The sequence below is a fragment of the Mastacembelus armatus genome, chromosome 7, assembly GCF_900324485.2.
Source record: "Mastacembelus armatus chromosome 7, fMasArm1.2, whole genome shotgun sequence".
Taxonomy (NCBI): Eukaryota; Metazoa; Chordata; class Actinopteri; order Synbranchiformes; family Mastacembelidae; genus Mastacembelus; species Mastacembelus armatus.
The window spans coordinates 7,931,034-7,954,127 of record NC_046639.1 but is presented as its reverse complement, the minus strand read 5'-3'; the positions used below and the strand labels follow the sequence as shown (position 1 = coordinate 7,954,127).

Genomic DNA, 23,094 nt, shown 5'->3' with positions numbered 1-23,094 from the left:
GTGTTTCAGCACGGGTCTGCAGTGATCTGCAGGGGTTCTGATTTCTGACCTCTAGTTCCACCTGTCAGCTAAAACGACTCTATCAATAACCACTAATGTGCCAAATGAAACATTATTGTCCCCCGGTCCCTTTAAGAAGCACCGATGCAGCAGACGCAGTTGCCTCATTTCGTCTCCGGGCTTCACGGCTGCAGGATGGACTCCCATCAGCATCGGCAGCATCTTTTCTTCCTGCGGCCACCGGGGACCGTCCAGCGATCAGCAAGTCTGGCAGGAACCGAGGCATTTCTGCGGTGCACAGCTTCCACCTGCAGACATGGTAGTGTTTAGTATAGCTCCGATAATGTAGGCTGTTGCTGGGGCTACGGGACATTTGTTTTGAGGCGCAGAGACCTGATTACATCCTTGTTGAGCAACAGGATTTAGGACGCAGCTGGGACTGTATTTGTTAGAAAAGACCGGGCTGCGCCTTCATTTATGGAAAGTACCTGCTTGGGGGCGTTAGATGTCCTGGTTGGACACCCCTGTAGTCAGCTGGCAATGCAAACTAGTCGAGACTTTTTTGGCTGCTGTAATGATCATCAGACCGGACCTGCCTCCGTATCTAACACCGCTTTACTGTGGGCGGCAGATGTGAACAAGCCTGAAATGTAACGCCATAGTGATCAGTCAGTGACGAGACGTGTCGTCCCCAGCGTCTAATCTTTATCCCGGAAAACACGATCAGCTGACCATCTCATTTCTAAAACCTGCTCTAAGTGCAGTTTATCCACCTAGTTTCTGACGCTCGCCTCCACAGTCAACCCTCATACTCACACTTACGTAAGATGATTGCGTATTTCTCGCCAATAACGGACTTGCCACCTGTTGCACAGTCAGAAAAAGAGAGCGGGACGAGATTTCTTGTCTCGTCCTAGAATTTAAATATAGGACAAATATCGATGCTTCCTTTTGGGTTTTTGGTCTGCTCTTCATTAATCAGAGGTGTGTTGTGTCTGCAGCCACTACAAAGATTGGTCCAGCTGCAGGTTACTTTAGGCCTGAACCAGCAGGTCCCCCTTAAGCTGCAGGGATTTAGGAAGAAAGATGGGAACATTTTGTCTTTTGATTGGATTTTTGCTGTTAGATGGGATTGGGCTTCTCTGTAACTGGGTTAGCGACAGAGCTACCTGATACTGAGCGAAGGCAATTTTATAAACTTCCATGACTTTTGTAGCCAGGGATGTTTCTGCCATTGAGGTAGATGGGTAATAACCTCAATGAGCAGTTTTTCTTATTGTTCTTATTGCTTTACCCAGTTAATTTGACGGTTTATCATGTTTATCTGCAGCTCTGCAGACAGGGAGGACAGAGCTCAGAGAGGCAGCTGCACTGACTAACCTCTCACTATGTCCTCTTTGTGTCAGCAGAGAAAGAAGGCCTTATTTGCTGCTGGCCAAGACTACTTTTTATTAGGGTTAGCGTCAGACTGTTGTTACTGACTGCCAGTGAAGAAGCACATAATCACCACACACACTATCATGCTGATTTTTTTTTTTTTTAACTCATCTTTACTGAGTCCAGCCTTTTTCGGATTCATTGTGTATCTATTGTTTTGGAATATTTGTGGCTTAGATTATTACTGGGTGTTTTTGTTGTTTTGTAGTGTGAAATGCTTGATGCGTCCTCGCTGTGAGGGCTCCTAGCAACCCTCTCTAGAGACAGCAGTGGAGAGGGTGGAGGTCCCTCGCTTATCAATGTCTCTCACACCGAGTCGAAAGCCCTCCTTAGGTCAGCGCAGGTACTATTGCTTCCTTGTCACACCTCTGTATTTGGTAGATTATAGTTACTACTATGATTTACAATATGGTAACTATTGCGAAAGAGCATAATTTGATCCTTCCCTACAAGGCGCTCTGTGGGCATCAGTGGTGGCAGCGGACGATATTCCCACAGTGACACTTCCAGTATCCACACCTACCCTGGTCGGGCAAGGACAGCAGAGGACAGCCCCACAGCCCGGACGTACCCTAGCACACCCAGGTAAGACACTCATCATAAAGTTCTGTTTGTACAGACCAGCTTCTTCCCTTCCTCACCCAATCAAAAGGCTTTGAAGTCCAGGGGATTGAACTGGCCCTACAGCAGGTGTGACCGGAACTGAACTGTATTCGCCCTGGGACCCTCAGCTTCACTCATTAACCCTTACGTATGTACAGCATTAAAGGCACTTTTCAGTATGACTCAAGTACTTTTAAACAACACCACAAACTACAGCATCCAATAAAAATAAAATAAAATAAAATAAATAGCTGACACATTGTCAACAAAACTCATGGCAAGTGTCACAAGGGTTTATTGCAGGGCTATTGGATAGATATGCATTAAGTTGTTAATAAAATGGAGAATTTCATTATTTTTGTGCTAATTAAAATTGTGTAGGTTGTTCACTGCCTCCAAGGTCATCCTCAACAGCACAAAGGTAGTTTCCAGTGTGCAGACATCTATAAGCTCAGTAATGCTGCTCATAATGAGGAGAAAAGGGCCCCTGGACCCCTGACTGAAAGACACACAAAACCGTTGTTTTATGGTCGTTTTTTTATCTTTCCAAGGTCATTTTCATGTCTTCTGTGTTAATTCAGGCGTCAGGTAAAGCACACAGCCTGCAGCGACAACCATGGGATCAGGCCCCCTACACCAGAGCAGTACCTTACACCCCTGCAACAGAAGGAGGTGTGTATACGACATCTGCGAGCCAGGCTGAGGGAGAATGTGGAAAGACTACAACACAGGTAAATCTGTGGGTTCTTCATCTCCTTTGGTTTGTAGTTATGCAAACATTAGCAGTAGGTAAAGAATTTACTCTTTTTTAGGCTTTTTGTGCATTAAACTCTGTAACAGAATGATAACTCTGAAATTCAATTATCCTTTATAATTCATTAGGGACACTGAAATTGATGCGTTGAGGGCCCAGCTGTACAGGATGCAAGAAGACTGGATAGAAGAGGAATGCCATCGTGTGGAGGCACAGTTAGCCCTAAAGGAGGCCCGCAAGGAGATCCAGCACCTCCAGGAGGTGGTAGAATCAGTGAGGTCCAACCTTGGGGTCCATGAACAAGACCACCATGATCAGAAGCCATATTCAGGATTGCAGGGAGCTCGGCCAGGGGGGAGGTCTCGCTCCTGTGGCTGTTCCCCAGCCAACACTTTGAGCCGCAGCACCACCTACACCCGACTGAGCAACGAGGCTCTGCAATTAGAGCGCAGCTCGAATGCTCCTGAGGCAAGTGGAACGTCTCGCCCAGCAGGACAAACCCACCTGCTCCTGGAGGCAGCCCTCCTATCAGAGCAACTGCCCCCACAGGGACACAGCCGGGGCCCCCCAGTTGTGACACACTCTCCGACATATGAAAGGCTGTGCAGTGGAGGGGCTGTACTGCCAATCTCACATTCCTGCCACACTCTCAGCAGCAGCTGCAGGTGCACTGGACACACCTACCTCCCTCATCATCACTTGTTCCTACACTTACCTCAGGAGGAGGTTCCAATAACAGCTGTGACTCCTGCTGTCTGTGTCACTGATCCTATCACCATTCCTGCTCCTGCAGTGGAGAAGAAGCCAGAGGTCCGCTCCCAGGCCTGCAGCCCCACCATGACCTGGCTGTGTGAGGAAAGTTGTGCTGAAGAGCTAAGCGTCATTTCATTAGCCATGGCAGACACCACCCCCTCAGACACAAAACTATTTTCCTCATCTTTACCTCCTGTGTCCTCTCCTGAGGATTCATACAGAGTAGAGTCACTACTGCTAAACAAACCTGAGAAGCTAACAAAGATTCCAGCAGAGCCCCACACCTGCCAGCCCCAACCTATAGGTCCACTTCCAGTGAGGCAGGAAGCTACAGTACTGGAGATGGAAGTGGACAACATGGAAGAAACTGAAGGAGAAATTGAAGATGAGTATTCACCTCAGATCTGTCATTGGAGCAGGTACTTCCTCGTAGATCTTTTGGCTTTGGCAATGCCAGTGGTCCCAACGGTGGCGTGGCTATGTCGAGGGGCACCACAGGAAGTCCTGCCTGTGTATCATATCGGGTCCCTGCTGAGAGGCTGCTGCGCCGTGGCCCTCCACTCACTTCGCCGTCAGGGAGCAGGTAGGGGGCGTAGGCCTGCCAGCATGAATGGAACAACCCCAATCTGAGAGACCTAAAGGCGACGACTCCCCCAACATCTGCAGGCACAGCCACAATACCGACTTCGCTTTATTACATTTTGGTCATTGCCATGTGTTGGGTATCTTTTTAGATTTTACATAGTCCTCTTGTGATTTTGTGGTCATACCTTTCCTTAGAGAACAAATAATTAGTTGTACCTTGTTAAATGCTTTCATTACTCACATATACTTACTGCTGCTGCCTGCAGTTTAAGTAACTTTCTCTTTATTCCAATTTGCATGTAACAGTTTAGATGGATTATCTTGCTTGAATTAAAAAAGGCCCCAGTCCAGTTTATATGACCCATCTTCTGAGTAAAGGTATTCGGATTATTTTATCAGTAGAAAAGTCGTCTGAGGCTGAATGCATTTTTATCTTCATCATGTTTTACAAACTGTTAGCAGGGAATGGGAAAGCTTTATGTGGCATCAACAAGGTCCCACAAAATCAGAAAGATAGCATTTACCTGAATTGTTAAGGATGAGTTCATGGATTGACGAGATAAAAGACTCTAGTACTCAGGTGCAGAACACACATTACTGGTCTCTCGCTAATAAAAAACAAAACAAAAATGTGGACAGAGGATAAAAGCTGTATGAACTCTGTTTGTTTGAGCCTGGGGGAAAAATGACACTAAACATTAACAACACTAGTTTTTCAGTAAAAAAAAAAAAATGTATCAATGACCAGAAAATAAAGAAAATCTAAAAAAAAAAAAAAAAAAAAAAAAGAAAATCTGCAGTTTGAGTTCTGTGAGTTAAATGGACATACTGGACAAAACGACCATTTTTTAATCATGCTGAAAGAAAAACAAGGCATTGTGCTTACAGCCTTTCAACAGGACAGCATCTATTACAGTGTGGATCCAGAAATAAGGGCTTGATGTGGGTGTGTGAGCAATGCATTAATGTGTGCCAGGTATCAACTGTTCCTTTCCTGAAAAGCACTGTCTGGTTGTGTGACAGATTTCTACAAAGGGGATAGGAGCTGAGGAGAGAAGTTTCTTTAAGATTTCACATATGGTAATTTGTGATCCACACGAATGAATGAATGGACTTAAGTGAGCAGTTTTGTTTACTGCATTAATGAAGAGATTGCTGTTTTTGAGATTTTCTATCAAAAACATGAAACAGATCTTTGCACTTTCCAGCTTCAAGTAAAGATTAGCACTTGAGAAGTTACTTTCTCCTGCAATATCGGTTTGCTTTCACTGTATTATAATTTATAATGATGTAGTATGTATCATAGTAGTGACTCTTCATCTTACAAAGGATGCTTTTGTGTTCATTGCAATGGCTCTATTGTGGCCACAAACTAAGATGTCCAGATGTATGGTTAAAGGTGTGAGTCTTATTATGCAAAAAAGAAAATGTTTTAGAGTTCAGGGAATTTTCCAATGAGGTTTGTTAAATTCAGTTTAAGGTAGAAAAAAGCTACTGGAAATATGGGAATATATATATTGTACGTTTTTCTTTGGTTGAAGATGCAAATATTCTAGTGTCTGAATTTATCACTATTTTTGAAATATATAATTGGTTAGATTGGTCCCAGAATACCTATATTTCCTTCATGTCTAAAAATGCACTTCTAAGCTTAGAATTGCTTAATATTACTATATAGCATTCTTCTTTTCCATGTGTTTTCTATTGCGTAACTGAAATTCAAATGAGACTAGACTTTCCATCAGCCTGTTCTGTACATGCAAAGGCAATGAAGCAGTGTTTTACTAAAAATACAAAACACCCTGGATATTAGTTCTCTTCTTGAATGAAATATGCCTTTATCAACTTTCTATTATTATTTTAGCACAGATAGTGTGACCACTATCATTAAATATAATTTCATGAGTCAATGAGTGATGTAGCCTATTTCAAGGCTAAACAGTGACATATAATCATCCAAGGGAAGGAAACTATTGTGTTAAAATGACTCTTTTAATGCGTTTAGAGTAATGAACAGACCTTTTACAACATCCACAGCTTGACACAACGGCTGCAAAGTGAAGATAGTCACATAGCTCCAAGATGTGCCTGCAAGTCTTTGTGAGGAAGCATATCATGCAGAGACCAAATATTTTCCCCACAAATTCTTCTTTTGACTAAAACATGTTTTGCAAGCAACCAACAAGATAATTATGTCCAGTTGTGAACATTAAAGCAATAAAGCCATTTTGCACTTATAAATTAAAAACTGATGCTGTAGCATAGACAAAGAAAATCCTACATCGACAGAGACCTGTAGACTATTCATGACAATGTGCTAGATTCATGAATCCCTGATTACACTGTATTCCGTACTTTTTTCTAATTTCTCCCAATAACAAGTATCACAAAGGTTATTCATAGAAATATCAGTGTCAAACGACAATTTATTCTTCTTTTTATTCAAGACAAGTCATTACCCGCAATCAATACAATTTTAGTGTAAAAGGCCACAGAGCCACAGGCATGAGATTAATTCAGTACTATTGAGACTTACCTAAACCTGGTCCTGGTGGCAGACACATTTTGTAAATTTCAAATCAAATAAAAATAGAACAAAACATCACCATAAAAAAGGTAGAATATGACACAACACATGGGAGGAAATGGCCTATGACTTATTACTGTATGGAATCTAAATTATAGTATTTAAGATAAAGTTTTAAAGCAATTGACAAGACAATTTAATTTTGTATCTAAATGGAAAGGAGGGTGAACCCGTGAAGCTATAGACATAGGTCCTATGCAGGAATCAAGAGCAGGAATCATCTGATAACATTTTTCCTCCATGTTCCCGAGATAGGAGTCAACCTGCAGTGAAAAGAACAACCGACTGTTATTAAGGACAGACAAGATGGGACTACAGTATATGGAATCTAAAGCTTGATATTCCCAGAGCATTTAATCACTAAACATCACTGAGAACATTACAAAAGTTAACTGTAAAGTCACTGTACATGTGTAGCATTTCCATTCAAGAATGATGCTGAAAAGACCTTGACAGCAGTGGTGAAACATGAACAACCCAGAGTCATAATGTTGCACAGCCACCCCTTAGATTTTGATATACTTCAACTATATGCTATCATTCTATTGTTCAATGCACATAAATTATGTTGGTTATTCAAATTATTAAAACTTCTCACCCTGAAAATTTGAGTGGAATTTAACAAAGTGAGTGCACGAGTTTCAGGCTTCCAGACCAAGCAGCTCTACATCGAAGGTGAGAGTGGCGTTTGGTGGGATGATCCCTGGGTGCCCTTTGCTGCCATAGGCAAAGTCTGGTGAGCAAATCAGCTTTGCACGCTGACCTACACTCATCTGTGGAGGAGGTGGACCAGTTACTTACATCACACACACACACAACAGTTTATTTTCATTACTGATTAATCTGCCAACTGTTGTTCAAATGAATATATTATTCATAAGTCCATTCAACTATTGTGAAAAAAATCTTCGTCCCACCTCTTGTTTTGTCTGATTAACAATCCAAACCCAAAGGACATGCAGTTTGCTATCATATATGCCAATGGAAAAACTGAAATCATCTCAACTGAAAAGCTTGAACGACCTGGAATTTCTGCTTAAAAATAACAACTAAATCCCTTAGTTGATCACCTGAATATCTGCTGAGTAATTTTTTGTTGACCAACTCATCAATCAATAGTTGTAGCTCTAACGTACTCAGTTTCCAGGTTAATAGCTACACCTGCCTAAAACTAATGCAATCTAATGCAACAGCCCTGTAATAAATCCTCCCTTCATTGAGGTGACATTACTAGGTACCATTATTTTACTGAACTTCATTTTAAATGGACATAGATGATACACTAGCAACTGAGTGTAATGTTCACTAATAAGCTTCTACGAGTGAACAATCTCAACAGCAAAAAGCTTCACCTCACCTGAGCTACTCCTTCTTCCCAACCACGAATTACCTCCTGGTGCCCGATCTTGAATTTGAATGGCTTCCCCCGGGACCTCGAAGAGTCAAACACTTTCCCATCTGCCAGTGTGCCTATGAAAAACCAGCAGAGGGGAAACCCAGTCACGATACGACACTATTATTCAACAAATCCAATTCTATATCCAGTGGTGGAAGAAAACCTCAAATGAAAGCACCAACACAACAATGTAAAAATACTCCATTCCATGTACAATTCCTGTATTCAAATGTCTATTTAAGTAAAGATATTCAAGATTTAATCTACATTTTACTGTAAATACTGGTTTTGGACTTGAATCAGTCTGATACCAGGTTGATGGCTTGTGAACACACACATGGAAGATGAATCAGTGAGTGAACCTTCACCTTCTGTCCTGTCTGTGCACAAACTGACCATTGCAGTGGATGTCTGTACATCTGCTCCTCAAGGTCCATGTATAAATAAGTGGGACAGTTTCCTTTTTTCTTATCATTGATCCACACTTTTACAACCGACCATAGAATCTGCACTAAACACAACTTTATATTCAAGGGCAGCAGCAGTGCTGCTCACTTGTTGAATGCAGAAGCATTTTAGGTTAGTTAGCTGTGAGAAAGGCTTCATGCAACATTGGTCTTTATCTGATGTCAATGAATCGTTGTGAACAAATGAGGAGATTGTCTTGTCAAAACCAAAGCGGACAGTGAGACAAGTGTTGACATCAAGACACACTAACGTCTTATGGTTGGGTTTACACTGTGTTTTATACTCTTATGGTGTGTTTTGATGCAAAATCTTAGCATGACGACAAATTACGTGTGAGATCAATATATTAAAGAGTAAAGTTACATATTTTCCTCTGAAACACTGCGACGTAACAATTAAGCTCAGATGAGATAAAACAAGAATAATTAGCTAAACTTTAAAGGAAAATTCAGGTCAATTATAACGTTGGGATGAAAAAGAAACGGTCAAGTAAACACAGACCCTCCTCAAAATAGTTCGGACTAAATTACATCGGTTTTAATTCGTTTTAATAAGATTCAAGAAGTTTTAATAAACAGCCTCCTCTCGGTACCGAGAGTCAACAGCTAACTAGTTACCGTTAGCCAGCTAGCAGCGTGGGGCCGGGGACGCTAGCTTCGGTTAGCTCGGTGCCGTTAGCTCGTAACTTACTTCTAAACGCCTCCAATTGTAGAAAACACAGGTGTGTTTCAATTACCGGCTGCTCGACAGGAGTCAGCACCGCCTGTCCGGCTTTACTTGTTGGCAGAGGAGCCCCAGGCTGTCTGAGTTAACGTTAGCTGCGGTGCTAGCCAGGAGCCAGCCGCTGTTAGCCGAAACAAGCTTCATCCCCACTCGGTGCCCGGTTTAAAGCCAACAAAGGACGCACAGATGAATGGTGCTGACGGGACGCTTTTAGTCGCCGTTACCGTTGGCTGCAAAAAACACACACCACCGTCCAAATGTCTCGGTTCCGCTGAGCAGCCTCCCCACTCACTCACCGACATAGTGCACCACGACGCGCTGCCCCTTCTTGGGAAAGGTCCGTCCTGAAAAGAGGAACAAACAGAGATAGTTTGTATAATAACCAAACACACACGCTCAGATTGAAATATGATATTAACGCTATAAAACAGGACTGAAAATTCCCACCATCGCCGGGAGTTATGGTCTGAATTTCTACTCCCATTTTCCTCTTCAGTATCCACCACCCTACAATGCGATCGGAAACAGGAGGGGCGGCCTGCAGAAGGACGGGTGGGCATACATGGAGAAACCCGCACCGCAAGTATTGGATATAAATACCATCTTATCTGGACAATAAACGTCAGCCCCCGACAGCCACTTGTTTCACAGTGTGTGAAAACATGACAGGAATCAATCTAAATCAGATTGATTGATAACAGAGAGGTCTGTTTAACTTTGTGGAGGTCCTCATAGCTACCATAGTTTAACAGGTGCTGATTGAATATCAGACTGAAGTTCAGTTTAAAAATACTAACCTGAATAACAAATAACAGAACACTCATAATAATCAATAACTGATATTAAAATGTAATGAGTCCCTGTTATTCTGCACTTAAAGTAAAAGCAGCCCCACAGTTTCTGTCAAGCTTCCTTGTAGAAAGGATCCTTGTGCTCAATAAGATCTCCCAAGCAGACAGCAGCTCTAATGGCTGACTGCCTTTGGGGTCCATGCACCACGACTGACTTATAGAAGGTCTGAAGACAGCTGCAAGACAGATGCCAAATTCTCCTGTCCAACTGGGGAAGGTTTCCACCAGACTGAGGAGCTTACGAGGGCCAAGGTCTTCTGGGTCATATTCTGAGTGGTTGATCCCTGGAAAAACACCTAGTTGCTAACATTACTACATTGCCATGGCCTATTGTTTTCATATAAGGCATGTTAGATTTTGATTTTTTTCACAGTCAAACATCATTTGATGTACATTGGGTAGAGCCTGTTAAATTCTAAAATGCATGGTTACATTATAACACACTAAATTAAACACACAAAAAAAAACACTCACTAAAATAGTTGATGTTGCATGTATAACTATGATTAAGGGAGATGCAGATGCTGTATATTGCTAAAGTTTTGTGTATAAATGTAAGGACAGAAAATGTACAAGCACAATCTTAAAAGCAGATCTCTACAGGCAACTTTAAATCATCCAGGGCAAAAGAGGCAAGAGAAAGATACTTACAACTTAGATACTCCCCTACCTCCTAAAATGTCAACATAAATCAGGACGGTAAACACCTCATTTTTAAATAAACAACACTGTAGAATCAAACAATATTAACAAACATTTATAGGCCCAATTTGTGATTTTCTTCCCCACATGTTTACTTATATATGCATTTCTAATGTATAAAATATTATTGTATACACAACATATTGAACTATACATATCTGCTCAGTCATATCATGAGAGTTGTATATAGCGGTTCAGCCAATCACTCACCCCAAACCCTCTTTTAGAAGCAAAAGTTGGAAGTTAAAAAAAACAAACTCTGGGCTTTATAATTCAAGCAACTAGGTGTCATCTTTGAGTCCAGGATCCAGTTCTCCTTAATGGTCTTTACACTGAGTTTGCTAAATGTTCGTAGCTGCAGCACCATCAGACAGAAGAGTAGTGTCAAGCTTCTTTTCAAACTTGCAGCAAAGTGCATAAGTTTAATTTTCAGAATATTATGCAGTTTTTTGAAGATCTCTCATTAAACCCATGAAACTTTGGATCTCACATCTACTCTGCTAGAAGAAGGCCCACAATCATGCTCAGGAAATTTTCTGCCCAATTTAGCTTCACCTGAATTCTGCCGAGGGCTCAGTCTCTGACTATGACACTGAGGATATACATTTGACTGGACCAGTGATTTAGGCCTGCTGTATTCTCCCGAAAGGCTCTTTGACTTTTTGACATTAGAATGGGCAGATGACTTCACTGAGTATTTTCTATAATGACTGTTATAACACGGTGAAGAATTTGACTTGTATAACCTGTTGGTCTTTGTGTTATCATGTAAAGTTGATGTCACATCAGCATGATGCTGCTGCAGAATAGTCGGCTGCGGTGTATTTTCTTTTGGGTCCAATAATGCTGATGAAGACTCTGGACTAGATGAGGAACAAAAAGCAAAATAATGATTAATTAAAAATTATAATTGCCATGGAATCAAAATGTCTATTTGTTTAGACTGACACGTACATGTAGTAATCTTATCAATTTGGTGCTGCTGAAAGGACTTTTCAGAGATACATGAAATTTGTTGCACCTAGAGTCCAGTATTGTTAATCATGAAAGAGTAAGGGTGGTCTTTTGCAGAGATTGTAGCTATGTATTTTGTGTGGCTTAAACTACTCAGCCTGTTCATGATTTAAATGTTTTAGAAAACATCTCAAAGAATCACAAAAAGCCACTCACTGGATTGTGGTCTTTTGTTCCCAGAGCTGACCGCGCTGCTTCTCGTTGATTGGGTAGAATCGGAAAAAGATCATCCCTATCAGCAAAAGTGCTACAGGAACTGGCGAGAACAGCACAATCAGAGCCATCGCCACTCTGTCACCATGGTTACACGCACCCACTCTGTAGCCAACAAATCTGCAGAGAAAAAGGAAAACAAAAAGGTGATAGATCAACAGATGTACACACATAACACATCAAGCGTGTGGATGGACGAGTGACTCACTGCAGTGTCATGGTTGAGATTCCAACAGACAGGCCTCTTGCCAGCTTCCCGCAGAAGGCAAAACAGGAGAAAAACAGGGGCTCCAGGTCTTTGCAGGTCGGATGTCTCATGGTGAAGTCATCCACCACGTCTGGGAGCATTGACCTATAGCAATGGACAGGTCATGAGTCATCCCTCCACTATAACCAATGATACACAATTATACTGCATGTTATTAATCTAGTTCTGAAAGGTATTAGCTATAGTTATCAAATAGCAGTGGAGTTAAAAGCCCAATATTTAGTAACCCATCCATGTCTTTAGGAGATACATGGTGCCATATCACATGTCAAAACCACGTCAGTTTAGATGGAATGAACTGACCAGTCACCAAGATCATTGCTAGAATAACACTAGCCAGGGTTAGGTAGAGGTGATGTGAATGATTCATGTGCACTGCGTTCACTTCTGATACAGATGCCATGTTAGAAAGGACTGAATACTTTGTGTACTAGCTGGCCACTGACTCACCAGGGTAGCAAGAATATGGTTGCAGTACTAAAACCCATCAGAATGCACATGGTCATGAAGACCGGCAGGTTACTGGGGACACAGGCAACTATAGCCACAGCCGGGATGAAGAGCTGAGAGCCACAAACAGAGCACAGATAAGAAATAGACTGAAGGTGTAGAAAATGAAGAAATGATGAAGACTTCTTGTGATTTCTTACAGATAGTCCAATGAAAACTGTGGCCTTTTTTCCTATTCTGAGTAGAACTGCTTGCCACACAGGAACTGCTAATGAGGATGAAGCCTGTCAAAGTATTAAGGCCATTTAATTTGAAGTTCATAATGTAATTTAATCATGTACTTTGTGAAATCCTTAGGATATCGAAATGTTACATTTATTAACACGTAGGTGATTAGTATGATCTTCGTACCAGTAGAACCAGTAGGAGGTACTGGAACTTGGCTCCAAGCCCTGCTGCATGACTGCAAAAAAGTGCAAAATTACCCAAGGACATCTAAGAAAAAAACAGATGGGGAACAAAAAAAAAAGTAATATGCTTAATATGCTTAGAAAACCATGAACACATGAATAAAAAAAAACAAAACAATAAACTGCAAACATACAACATAATGATTAGAAATATTAAATAACAAGTCTGGGTTTCATCATGTTTAGAGGGACACAACACAGACACTCTGAGCTGAAACCATACCTGAAATGCAAGCACACTAAACACAAAGCCGAGCACCAGCCTCTGGTAAGGAGCATGGCACATTAGCATCTTCAGTGAGGTCAGATAGGGTGGTCGTACATTGTCATCAGAGCAGAGAGGGGCTTTAAATAAAATCCAAATGAGGAAGATGAAATACCAAAAATTCAAACCAGAACACAAAGATCAACTCTGGAAATAAACTCCAGATGAACATAATCATCTTAATCTTTCAGTGAGTCCTTTAAACTTTTTGTTACAACAATTGAGTCAGGTTCTATGACTGCCATATTACCTGATACCTATTAATCAAAAACAAATAGTTTTTATGATATTTTCAATGTTGATCAATGGCTACTTCTGACTCACCGTGCTGCTCCTTTACACCAAGGAAGAGAACCAGGCTGCAGAGGAAAAATAAGGCACCCATGACCAGAGCTGAGGTTATGAAGGCCTTTTGCTGGGGAGATAATACACAAATTAAATGCATCCATCTATTGATCCATACCCGCTTATTCCTATTTAGGGTCACAGGAATCTGCTGGAGCCTATCCCGGCTCTCTTTGGGTGAAAGGAAGGGGTACACCCTGGACAGATCACCAGTCCATCACAGGACCAAACAACCACACACATTCACACTCACTCCTATGGGCAATTTAGAGTCACCAATCAACCTGATATACATGTTTTTGGACTGTGGGAGGAAACTGGAGCTCAGGGAGAACATGCAAACTCCACACAGAAAGGTCCCTGCTGGGTTCCAGACCAGGAACCTTCGTGCTGTGAGGCAACAGTGCTAATCACCAAGCCACTGTGCTGCCCCACACATTAAATCTTTTCAGGATATTCTGTTATCTGCAAACACATGCAGCATACACAGAAGTAAACAGTCCTTCCTGCTCTGAATGAGGTGGGTATGTAGGTATGTATAACCTTGCTTGCTTGGTATTACTTGCCTTGGTATTACTTGCCTTTAGATCACATCAAGTTATTAGACTGCTGTTAGAGCATTGTTGTCAACACTTCTGTGATTATTAATGACCTTTTCAGCTTTTGCTTAAAGAACAATAAAAAAAACACAATGAAACAGTGAGCCTGGCTCTAGCACTTTTAGAGCCTAGTAAATACCACATTATATCTTGGTTGCTTTACCTGTACAAAATGCATTAAAGCATTACAAACAAGCAAAAAGCATTAAAATTTTGCTTGTGTAACTCCTGCAAACAGTATTTACTTACCTAGTTTAAATTAACTGTAATGGTTTGTTTAAAGACACACTCTCATTTAATTCCATTTATTCTGATCCGTTCCTCCTCAACCCTGTGTATTTGTGTAATAACTAACAACACAAGCCTGAGGAGACACACACAGGGGAACACAAAACAATGCCAATGTCAGGCTAAGAACAGTAAATTACAGGGTAACATGATACCCCTGAGACTATGTGAGTACAAAGCAATGCTGCTCAGCTGTTAAAGAAATATCAGCCAAAGTGAATGCCTTTTTTTCAGAGATGTTTGAAATGCACTATCTACCGTGTCCTGTAACAACACAGTCTGTGATGAAGATGTGCTTTGAGCTGGTCCTTGCGTCTGGTCCTGCTGTTGACAGGCCTCCTGCTTTTCTGTGTTGTACACAGCTACCACTTGACCCTGAATTCCCGAAGCCACCAGCGCGGCCAGCATCTCCACAGTCGTTCCTGGTCATGGACACACAGAAGGTGGCAGGGAGTGTGATGAAGAGGAGGGAAATTCTGCAAAGTTGGATCTGAGATGTGAGTGGGTCTTGTGTGACTCTTACTGTACGCTGTGGCAGAGTCTCTGTCTTTCTGATCCCCCCCCAGGAACATGTTGAGTGAGAAGTAGGGGATGTTGTAACACTGTTTAATGGATGACAAGGAAAAACATGTCGCAGAATAACAGCACATGAACAGTGTGAAGCTCAGTAGCCGTGGTGACGCAGCTTGGAGCAAAATGGCAACAGTAACAGTGACATGAAAATAGGATGAAGAAATTCACAAAGAAGTCTAAATAACAAGGTGGTGGATAGATGACAAAGAAACACCAACACAACAACAAACGTATCAATATAAAAATGTTAAAAATGTCAAATTCTTCAAATGGACAGAAGTCTTGAAGACAGAAGTACAGTAAAATGCACATAAAGTTTTAAAAAAAAACTTTTTTATTATTGATGCCTGAAAGCATCAGCATTTACTGTTGTTGCCATTGAAATAGAGCTAGTTTATCAGTTAGGTGTTTCAGGCCACTGGTTCCAACGCTGAGGGCAAGGCTCATCCCAAAAAGGCTGAAGTTGAATAGGAAATTTCTATTCATCATTTCTGGACTTTGGTTTTTCTGGTGGTATTTTCTTTTTCTACAAATAGATCATTTCACCTCTTCCTGTCACAATCCTTCAAATGAAACAATCTGCTAAAAACTCATAAACATCTGAAACTTGTTACAAAGGGTCGTAACTACCTTTAAGTGAGGAGATTTGTATAGTATATTATAAGCTTGTGTGCCTACAATATAAAATCTTAATTGGAAAATAAATTAGAAATAGCAGTTGTGGTGTGAACAGAAGTAGACATGAAACTATGAAGTACAGTAGCATAAAAAGAAAATAATCAAGTACAGTTGCCTAAAAATTGTACAGTCCTTGAATAAATGTATTTATTTATTTTCCATCAATGGGTTCCAGATGAGGAACAGAAGCTAAGACTTACACTCATGAGGGTCTCAAACAGGCAGGCTGATGTGAGGTACCACAGCACGCTGGGGGGCTGAGACATAGAGCCTCCTGGTTCAAACCACAGCAGCAGATAGGACAGGACACCGAATGGAGTGGAAAAAATCAGCCTGCGAGATAAACATTCATGGCTCTGTTGAATAATGCATCATTAGATGAGTTTAATTCCAGATGAAGGGTGTGTTAAACACGGCTCCACCAACCAACCATGGAGTGAGTTTGCCGACGGCTGTCCGGTGACTGCGGCTCACCAGATATCCAACCAGAGGGTCAGTCACAGCATCCCAGACATGACTCACAAATAAAATCATGGAAACATAGGAGGCCTCCAGCTGTGAAACACTGAGATGTTTTTATTTTGAAAACACATTCATCATTGAAAAGAGTTAAGCCACTGTTTGTGTGGACAACGTTTACCTGCACAACATCGAGAAGAAAAATCTGTAGGGAAACACCTATAGCTACAGTGGTAATCTGATTTGGCACCCCGCCCACAGCATAACACAGTTTAGTACCCAGAGGAACGCCCCCTGAGCCCTGGGGGAGAGAAGTGCACACAGCAAGATAGAGGAAACATGTCTGCAGTCATCAGGTCAAACATTTAGCTGATTTTATATCCATAGTGTACAGTGAGTAGACAATAGAGTCTTTCCTCACTTATTTGATGCACACCTAATGCATGCTAATTATAATGCTGAGCCGACCTACATTAAAACCTGCAAAACTATTCACTTACCCCATTTTAGCAGAAACACACCTTAGACTTCAGTTTGATGCATCATTGAGGTCACAGGTTCTGTTCATCTTTGGGTGGACCTTTTGGCTAGACCTGCTGCCAGCCCTGAACGTCTCTGAACCTTTCCTGTCACAGTCTTACAACACTGCATCCTTCTGTACAATGGTATTGTGGTGAGCTCCAGAAAATATGGAACCTGCAGTGTTTCTGACCACAAGATCTGGTCTTAGATTAGCAGTAACTAACTCCCAAGGGGACTATGAAATGTTTTTGTTTCGCCAGACTCCCCCTGCCTTTAGCTGCCTGCATCCTGCCTCTCCAAAGTTGCTTGTTACCTGATTTGTTTACCCCCACGAACAAATCAAACCACATCTTGTTTCTATTTTACATCAGATGAGTTCACCTCTAAGTGGAGACTTTAAATGGCTGCTGCTGGACTCCTGGTTATGTCTCCATGTGTATCACCCCTGAACGAGGTTTCACTTTTACCCTGATAGACTGTACAAGGGACATGATGGGTCCTTGCTTTCTACTGTCGGAATTGTCTCTTCATCTATATTATATTACAAGCTCTAAAGTTGTGAAACATAGCTGGATGTCCTGAAAATATTGCTTCAGTGGGCTTTGATGATGTCTGGCACCATGAAATACTCTGTTTCCCACAGCAGGTTGCAACCAACCAAATGCATTTTCAATATCTAAGAATATCACATTAAAGTCTCTTTTACTTTGGTGGCTGAATTTGATAGATCATACAGGAAAACCTGTTGCTCCAGCTTTGTTTCATACATGTCTATAATCTTCATGAGCTCTGTGCCACTGGACTCAAAACAAATCTTACTTTCAGCGTTTGAAAACAGGCTGAAACTCTCCTACATAAACCACATCTTTCTTCTTACACATAAAGATCCCTCCTCCATGATCTAGGAATACGTTGCATCCTCCATGTGGCCCTAATAAGCCTCTACAAAAGCTAACACATCAGGAGCATATTTATACACACTACAGGGTAACATCAGAGACCAGGGGCTGATGCTGACCTTGCTCACCTGGCTATCATTTCCACGTCTTTCAAGGTTGGGGCTTTACTATTCAGTGGGTGGCCTGTCCCAGGGGGGTGCATATGTAGAGGCAAGGCTACTGTAACTTTATCTGTATAACCTGCCTATTTTTTTTGTTTGTGCGTATCATCACTAAATAATTACGTTAGAAGTTATGATGTGCCCTGTGTTGACAATTGCTTCTTTCTTGAATGACTCCAATGAAATTTACTTAAAAGGTTTTCCAGTTCTTTTAAATGTGAATGCAAAAACATGTAAGAGAAATACATCATTTTAAAAACTTACCCCCTGACGCTGACCTTCGCTACATGAGTTTCTGTCCCCAGTGTTTTTCAAAAACTTATTCTTCAACGTCTGTATTTGGTTTGTAAAATCCTTACAAAAACTCATTTTTTGAAGTTAAGAATAATGAATGATTTTTACTGTGTGTATTTGACAGCAAGAGCTCTTTCCATACACATACAGTTTTACCTCAATCCCAGCTTGTTTGACAGTGGAATCTGGTTCAGCAACTCCTTTGTATTTAAAAGCAAGGCACTCACATTTAATCCATGTTCCTGTACAGGCGGGGCTAAAAGTGAAACAAAGCTCTGTTCTTCCTGGAAAGCTTTGAAATAAAAATCTCTTTTGTCATGTGTACCTGCATGCTTTTGGCTTGCTGTGGAATAAAACAAAGAGGTCTGAGGACATAAAAAAAGAAAGTAATTGCCAAACATAGTCAAGACAGGACCACTTCCAAGCAGCTTGATGCTTCTTGTGGCCAGTTTTCTAGGTCCAGGAGACTGGAGCTTTGGACAGGGATAGAATAAGAATAATTAATCCAAGTTTGAACAATCTTCCAATAGTACAGAAAAGGATTTGGGCCACTGTAATTTTTTTTCCCCAAAAGTATCAGTACCTGTATATATAAAAAAAAAAAAAAAAAAAAAAAAAAAAAAAAATCAACTTCAATGTACATCACCTTCGGTACCCAGGGAGCAGCTGGGAAGAAACCAGTGAAGTGTTCGGAAGTGGCTGCTATGAGTCCTGATCTTAATCAGCTCAGCTCCAGCTATGATGGGTGGCATTTCTGCATGTTTGTGCTCTCAGCATTGCGTAGTGTGTACAGCTATTTAATCACTCAGGAATTTGTCTCAATGACAAAAATGCCATAGGGAACATGTTCTGATAAGCCGTGTCAAGAGCAAGGTGTCTGTTCTGTTAAATATGGAAAACATTTGTCAGTTTCTTTCAGAGAAAACTGTGTTTTTTATTTTTGGTGTAAATGTGCAACAACTTTAAAAACATACATATAAGCATCTTACCTCAGACTCCATGACAAATGACAAAATATTACTTATTAATCACCATGACAAATTCATGAAACCTCAATACTTTCTTCTAAAGGCTGTACAACAGTTGAACAAGCATCAGGTAACCAGGAGTTTGATCCTTCTGATATGTCTCACACATGCACAAGCCTTGTAAATCAGTTAACAGTCCCATTATGAGACTCAAAAATTTATGGAGTCAAAATAACAGAAAAAAAATGTAGACTTTCTCTGTCAATAAAACATTTCATCACCGAAATCCTAATTTTGTAAAAAAAAAAAAAAAAAACAAATAAGGGAACCAGCTCATAGTGAATTACTGGGCAGACAAGCTACATCCTTCACTTTATCATCCCATCACATACTTCAGTTATTCCATCACCTTGTGTGTTGTACAGTTGTGACACATTGAAAACTTTTACTTTGTGTTTGTAGACCTTTTAGCACCATCTTATAAATTTGTGCTCTTGCTTGCACTGTCCTTGTCCTGACGCAGCCCGTACAGCCATTTGATCACTCTGGCATTTCTCTCAATGACAGAAATGCCATAGGGAACACGATCCTCAGCATTGCCAGCATCCTCTTCCTCATCTTCTCTAACAGAACCTGCACACTCAGACCCTGGAGCGCTCACGCTGTGAAAACGGGCAAGGGAAACAATGTCAGAACTAGATCCAGTCAACTCCTGCAGCTCTGCAGGGTCCAGACCACACAGGTTGAAGAAGCGCTCCAGCTCTGTCCCAGCTCGGGAGAACCGGTCGCTCATGTCTGATTTAGATCGGGTCAGAGATGGGCGTTTCCTGGAGCTGGAGGAGGACAGGCGGGTAATTGCTGGGGAGGGAGGAGGGAAAACAGGGAGACTGGGGGAAGGTGGAGAAGTGGAGGGAATGTCATCAGGTTTAGATGGGGCAACAACAGGTTTCAGAGGAGGGGAACCTGGTTTTCTGGGGTGGAAAAGCCGCAGGTGTGAAGCAGCAGGGCGGAGTGGAAACTGAAAATGTAAAGGTGTGGGCTGAAGGGGCTGCCGAACAAACTGAGGGGGTCTGCAGGGCGTCCTCACTGGGCTGGCTTGAGGGATGACGTCCACTCTGCGTACTGTCCCTGCAGCCGGAGAGCCAGCAGAGCCTGTGCTCTCTACCCTGGCAGGCTCAGAGGCTTTTAATCTCACCTTAGCTGGACTAGACCAGTCAGAACGAGGAGGTGGATGTGGTCTCTCCTTTTTCTGCTGTGGTGTGTGGAAGGGAGAGCTGTGTGCAGGGGTGGCACACTCAGGGACTTCAGTTTTCTCTGAGCCTAATGTAGCACTGGGTTGGAGTCCATCACTCACACCACTGATGAGGTTAGTCAGGTGCTCCAAGTTGAGCTGGATCCCCTCCTGCTTTGGTTTCATCTGAGTGGGTGTCTTCTTGGCGGGCCGCAGGGGTGTGCCGGGGTTTAGTAGGGGCTTCCGCACTTCCGGAGGCCCGACCGGCTGCTGCTTAGAAAGAGCCAAAGGACTCTTGACATATTTAGCCTTGTCTGCTTCCAGTCTCTCCACCGCACTCTGCTTTGGTCTGGCCGCTGCTGGTGGGCATTGCCTATAGAAGTCTGGACCCATTGGACCCTTGAGGCGAAAGCGTGGAGGTGCAGCAGCTGCAGCAGCCCTCGCTGGTCCCCTCACTGGTTGTTGGAGAGCTTCGACAGACATTTTATGCTAGTTGCATAAAATGTCTGCAGTTGTGCCTGTCCTTGGCTGCGTTCTGTTCACTGGCTTTTATTTAACCACCTTTAAATGAAAGCCCTTTGTTCCGCAAGAGTTGCAAAGTTATCCAAGATTTGTGCCTCTGCAGAGCGGTCTCATGATCAGCTGTGGTCCAGGTTTGAAGAGTGTTTCTGCATCTCAGCTCCACTCTAGTTCATCAACATTCCTGTGGAAACGACACACATCAGTCAGGAAAGCAGGAAGGAAAGACAGCTTTATGAAGAACTTGAATGAACAATCAGTACAAACATTTACCTTACAAGAGAAGCAGGCGGAGAGGACCCAACTTACTCAACAAAGGAAAACTCAAAGCCCCCACCCTCCTCTTTCTTTAACTCCAGCTCTCTCCATCCAACAAGTTCATTGGTTGCCAGCACAGAAAGATTTTAACAATTATTCACAGTCATTCATCTCTCCACAGTCAAACACACAATAAACCTGACATTCAATTTTCAGTCAGTAGTGGTCCTGTGAAAAGAATGGCCTCTGGTGTGTGTGTGTGTGTGTGTGTGTGTGTGTGTGTGTGAGTGAGTGTGTGAGTGTGTGAGTGTGTGAGTGTGTGAGTGAGGGGTGATGGGGAGGCACATCAGGACATCTGTCAACAAGCTATTGTCTGGAGGCTACATAGAGCAGACCACAACCAACAGCTGCTGCAGGAACAATGACTCCTCATCTTTAAATAAAGCAGTCGGTTGCCAGGGCTTGTGGCTGACTTCTTCCAAACTATAAGCCTGTGTAGATCAAGTGTAGTCAGAACAACGAGGTTCCACTCAGCCTCTGTTCACCCACCTCTCACTGAGCACAGCTACAAGCCTCAAACTGTGGTGAAGGTCATGAAACCTGCTTAAGATCCAGCATGTGTTGGAAATGCCCAGCTCGAACAGTCTACACTCACATTCTCCACATATTTGCCATTCCAGTCCGAGCCGGGCCGCTCTTCTGCCAGCAGAGCTGGGAAACTTTCTGTATCTCCATTCTCACCTGCTCTGAGGTCTTCAGATCTCACAGCAAACAAAGATAGCTCCTGTTACTAGTAAACACCACCAGCACCGCAACGCGCCATTAAGATAACAGGCCTGTGTATTACAAAGCAAAGAGGAATGCGAAGAGGTGGGTCAGACAAATAAAAATAGTCCCTAATGCGGTGTTTCTGAGTCAAGAGGCAGCTACACAGGCTCAACGACAAAAACACGGAGCGAAGCAGGAAGCCAAAGAAAAATGACACCGGAACACAAAGAAGCAGGTAGACAACAAAAAAAAAAAGCCCCACATGTACTCACCTTAGACAGCGCCTACGCAACACACACTAGTCCTGTCTTAACGAGCGCGTCTCTCTGTGTGAAGGTGAAGGTGAGTTTGTTTTTGTTTTGTTCAGAAAACTCACCTCAGCTGTTCCTATGGGGCTCCGGACCCTCTCCTGGGTTTACGCTGCTGTCTCACCGAGGAGGCTGTATGTGTGGGACCCAACCGCGTTTGTAATTAGCAGCACAAGACAAACCTGTTTGACAACTCACGTGTGCTTCTCACGAGCCCGCCCCCTCCCTCTGATTGGTCCGTTTTTCTCCCCTTTAGGGAAACAAGTCACTTTGGGTCACATGATCCTGCCATTGTTTTATGCTGATACATGGATGATACTCAACAGTATTAAAACCAAAGTACGTCAGTACAGTAAAATGTCCCATGTGAGTGATTACTGTGACTCATACAATAATCTATAAACTGGATTTTACTGCTGTATGATTATTTTCATTATTAATTAGTGTCTTGATTATTTTAAAAGATTCTTGGTTCTGAAAAAAAAATCATAAAATTGTGGAAAATAAAAGGAAAAGCAGCAAATCCTCACATCTGTAAATCCTGAACATTAAATGTTTGGTATTTTTACATGAAAAAACAATAAAATACTTTAAAATAGTTATTTAAATAGTAGTTTCTGTTGATCAATGCATAAATTGTTTCAGTTCTACTTTCGGGTAGCTTAGTCTATATCAAATTATTATA

General features: G+C 42.1%; 4 protein-coding genes across 8 annotated transcripts; 1 reads left to right on the top strand and 3 right to left on the bottom strand.

Annotated features, from left to right (window-relative positions):
- The first annotated feature begins 1,736 nt into the window (after positions 1-1,736).
- Positions 1,737-4,177, top strand: snpha (syntaphilin a). The gene is made up of 4 exons (XM_026333427.1): positions 1,737-1,780; positions 1,891-2,022; positions 2,622-2,771; positions 2,923-4,177. The coding sequence occupies exons 1-4, from the start codon at positions 1,737-1,739 to the stop codon at positions 4,175-4,177; spliced, it is 1,581 nt and encodes a 526-aa protein (XP_026189212.1).
- A 1,928-nt stretch (positions 4,178-6,105) lies between these two features.
- fkbp1aa (FKBP prolyl isomerase 1Aa) lies at positions 6,106-9,878 on the bottom strand. 3 transcript variants are annotated; one of them, XM_026333531.1, is made up of 5 exons: positions 9,754-9,878; positions 9,554-9,650; positions 8,077-8,189; positions 7,318-7,492; positions 6,106-6,982 (listed from the first exon to the last, which is right to left on the bottom strand). In XM_026333531.1, exons 1-4 carry the CDS (start codon positions 9,754-9,756, stop codon positions 7,361-7,363), a joined length of 345 nt encoding a protein of 114 aa, XP_026189316.1. In that variant the 5' UTR covers positions 9,757-9,878; the 3' UTR covers positions 6,106-6,982; positions 7,318-7,360. The 3 variants fall into 3 exon arrangements, with proteins under 3 accessions (XP_026189316.1, XP_026189317.1, XP_026189318.1); XM_026333532.1 differs by having other exon boundaries at positions 9,603-9,650; positions 9,754-9,863; XM_026333533.1 differs by lacking the exons at positions 9,554-9,650; positions 9,754-9,878 and adding an exon at positions 8,484-8,584.
- Positions 9,879-12,025: 2,147 nt separating this feature from the next.
- Positions 12,026-18,432, bottom strand: mfsd2al2 (major facilitator superfamily domain containing 2a-like 2). The gene is made up of 13 exons (XM_026333166.1): positions 18,328-18,432; positions 16,663-16,782; positions 16,453-16,577; positions 16,223-16,355; positions 15,295-15,373; positions 15,030-15,193; positions 13,864-13,954; positions 13,498-13,619; positions 13,216-13,299; positions 13,005-13,088; positions 12,805-12,917; positions 12,295-12,438; positions 12,026-12,206 (listed from the first exon to the last, which is right to left on the bottom strand). The coding sequence occupies exons 1-13, from the start codon at positions 18,430-18,432 to the stop codon at positions 12,026-12,028; spliced, it is 1,545 nt and encodes a 514-aa protein (XP_026188951.1).
- A 989-nt stretch (positions 18,433-19,421) lies between these two features.
- On the bottom strand, positions 19,422-22,601 carry fam110a (family with sequence similarity 110 member A). 3 transcript variants are annotated; one of them, XM_026332888.1, is made up of 2 exons: positions 22,478-22,601; positions 19,422-21,259 (listed from the first exon to the last, which is right to left on the bottom strand). In XM_026332888.1, the coding sequence occupies exon 2, from the start codon at positions 21,037-21,039 to the stop codon at positions 19,804-19,806; it is 1,236 nt and encodes a 411-aa protein (XP_026188673.1). In that variant the 5' UTR covers positions 21,040-21,259; positions 22,478-22,601; the 3' UTR covers positions 19,422-19,803. The 3 variants fall into 3 exon arrangements, with proteins under 3 accessions (XP_026188673.1, XP_026188675.1, XP_026188674.1); XM_026332890.1 differs by lacking the exon at positions 22,478-22,601 and adding an exon at positions 22,374-22,449; XM_026332889.1 differs by lacking the exon at positions 22,478-22,601 and adding an exon at positions 21,349-21,990.
- Between the last annotated feature and the right edge of the window lie 493 nt (positions 22,602-23,094).

What these genes read in the sequence shown, in the direction of transcription:
- fkbp1aa (XM_026333531.1), bottom strand. An exon ending in ACCGAGACATTTGGACGGTG is followed by an intron (nt 8,190 to 9,553) that starts GTGTGTGTTTTT and finishes GGTTTTTCATAG; the next exon opens with GCACACTGGCAGATGGGAAA. An exon ending in GGGAAGAAGGAGTAGCTCAG is followed by an intron (nt 7,493 to 8,076) that starts GTGAGGTGAAGC and finishes CCTCCTCCACAG; the next exon opens with ATGAGTGTAGGTCAGCGTGC.
- fam110a (XM_026332888.1), bottom strand. Translation starts at nt 21,039, where the DNA reads ATGTCTGTCGAAGCTCTCCAACAACCAGTGAGGGGACCAGCGAGGGCT.
- mfsd2al2 (XM_026333166.1), bottom strand. Translation starts at nt 18,432, where the DNA reads ATGAGTTTTTGTAAGGATTTTACAAACCAAATACAGACGTTGAAGAAT. An exon ending in GTCGGCAAACTCACTCCATG is followed by an intron (nt 16,356 to 16,452) that starts GTTGGTTGGTGG and finishes TTTATCTCGCAG; the next exon opens with GCTGATTTTTTCCACTCCAT. An exon ending in ACCATATTCTTGCTACCCTG is followed by an intron (nt 12,439 to 12,804) that starts GTGAGTCAGTGG and finishes CCATTGCTATAG; the next exon opens with GTCAATGCTCCCAGACGTGG.
- snpha (XM_026333427.1), top strand. Translation starts at nt 1,737, where the DNA reads ATGTCTCTCACACCGAGTCGAAAGCCCTCCTTAGGTCAGCGCAG. An exon ending in CCCTCCTTAGGTCAGCGCAG is followed by an intron (nt 1,781 to 1,890) that starts GTACTATTGCTT and finishes CTTCCCTACAAG; the next exon opens with GCGCTCTGTGGGCATCAGTG. An exon ending in GTGGAAAGACTACAACACAG is followed by an intron (nt 2,772 to 2,922) that starts GTAAATCTGTGG and finishes ATAATTCATTAG; the next exon opens with GGACACTGAAATTGATGCGT.